A 1705-nucleotide genomic window follows, 5' to 3' on the forward strand; every position below is an offset into this window, starting at 1 on the left:
CCCCCCCCCCCCCCCACTTTCAGGGTGGATCCTGGTGGAGTCCGATGGTTGACACCAGGTCTGAGGAAGTGTAAGTGTGTTTTTAATTTTATTGATCCTCAAACTGTCACATCACTGATGTCATGAGTCCTCATCAAAATGTCAATAACTGATCAGATGATCAATCAGTAACTGCAGCTGTATCTTGTTCTCTCCATCAGATTCCTGTGAACTCACACTCGACACAAACACAGTACACACAAAGATCGAACTATCCAGCAACAACAGGACAGTGACATATGTGGAGGAGGATCAGTCGTATCCTGATCATCCACACAGATTTGACCACTGGCCTCAGCTGCTGTGTAGAACTGGACTGGATGGTCGCTGTTACTGGGAGGTCGAGTGGAGAGGAAGAGTTGACATATCAGTGAGTTACAGAGGAATCAGAAGGAAAGGAGACAGTAAAGACGGGGAGTTTGGATGGAACGAGCAGTCCTGGACTCTGTTCTGCTCTGATGTTTTTGGGTACTCTGTCTGGCACAATAACGGAGTGACACCTATCCCCTCCTCCTCCTCTGTCCCTGACAGAGTAGCAGTGTATGTGGACTATCCTGCTGGCACTCTGTCCTTCTACAGAGTCTCTTCTGACTCACTGATCCACCTCCACACCTTCAACACCACCTTCACTGAACCTCTTTATCCTGGGTTTGGGTTTAGGTTCTGGCCTAGTTCCTCAATTTCTCTGTGTTGATTGTAGCAGAGAGTCTCCTTCTGTTAGAGAAACTCTCTCACTGTTGAACAGATCAGTCTGTCAGTTCAGTTTCTACATGTCTGTCTCTTTTACACACACGTTTTCAGGTTCATATATTAAATCAGTTTATTTTTTAAACTTTTTTTTTTTTTTAAATGATTCTTGTAAACTAATTCGTCTTCCTTTAAAGATGGAAGCTACGGTTATTAAAGGATAAACATGTTGCTGACTTTTGTTGCTGTTTTTTTTTCCTCTCTAACCCTTATTTTCTTATGTTTTCACAATAAAAGCCTCATTGTGAGTAACAGTGTTTTGTCTTTCTCTAAATCTGAGGACTACTGAGTTGATTCAGTTCAAACTAAAACACTAATGAGGTTTTTCCAAGAGGATCCAGGTGGTTGATGACTCTCTGGAAGTTTTGACATTGTTGGTTCAATCCTGAGATAGAGATTTAATTTTGAAAGCCAATGTTCAGAGGAAAGACGGAAATTCTCAGAGAGAAGAACCGTTTTTTTTCTGTCCCAGTCTCTCAAGTTGTTGGAAGACTTGTCAAATGGTTTGAGGTCCTGGTTTTACTCCTCAGTGACTAAATTAACTTTGAAGTCCAACACTAAAAGTGAAAACTCAAAATCTCTCACAACATAAGTGGTGAGACATTTAGAGGTTGTGTGTTTGATCCTTATCATATCAGACAGTCCGATACTCAAAGAAAGACTGACTAGCTTTTAGAAATGATGTCTCCAGTGTCTCTGACATAATGTCTCAAAGTGTTAGAGGACTCTTCAGGTGTTTTACAGTCTTTGGTTTGATCCTCAGGTGACTCAATAAAGTTTGAAGTCCAACATCCAAAGTGAAGACTCAAAATCTCTCTAATTTCAATGTTCATATGGACGCTTGGCTGTCTGAAATTTGTAAACCTATCCTTCAAATCTAAAAAGATTTTCCTTTGAATGGTGGTCGTTTTTTTTATTT

At 40.8% G+C, this 1705-nt stretch overlaps 1 protein-coding gene across 1 annotated transcript; it reads left to right on the forward strand.

Annotated features, from left to right (window-relative positions):
- Positions 1–6: 6 nt before the first annotated feature.
- LOC147819876 (stonustoxin subunit beta-like) lies at positions 7–1038 on the forward strand (the record flags this gene model as incomplete). The annotated part of the gene is made up of 2 exons (XM_087169708.1): positions 7–70; positions 201–1038. Coding segments are annotated over 2 exons (597 nt in total), but the record flags the coding sequence as incomplete, so codon positions are not given.
- Between the last annotated feature and the right edge of the window lie 667 nt (positions 1039–1705).

This window comes from Seriola lalandi, unplaced genomic scaffold, assembly GCF_002814215.2.
Source record: "Seriola lalandi dorsalis isolate HSWRI2012SDOR001 ecotype SW California unplaced genomic scaffold, Sedor1 jcf7180002034211, whole genome shotgun sequence".
NCBI classification, from domain to species: Eukaryota; Metazoa; Chordata; class Actinopteri; order Carangiformes; family Carangidae; genus Seriola; species Seriola lalandi.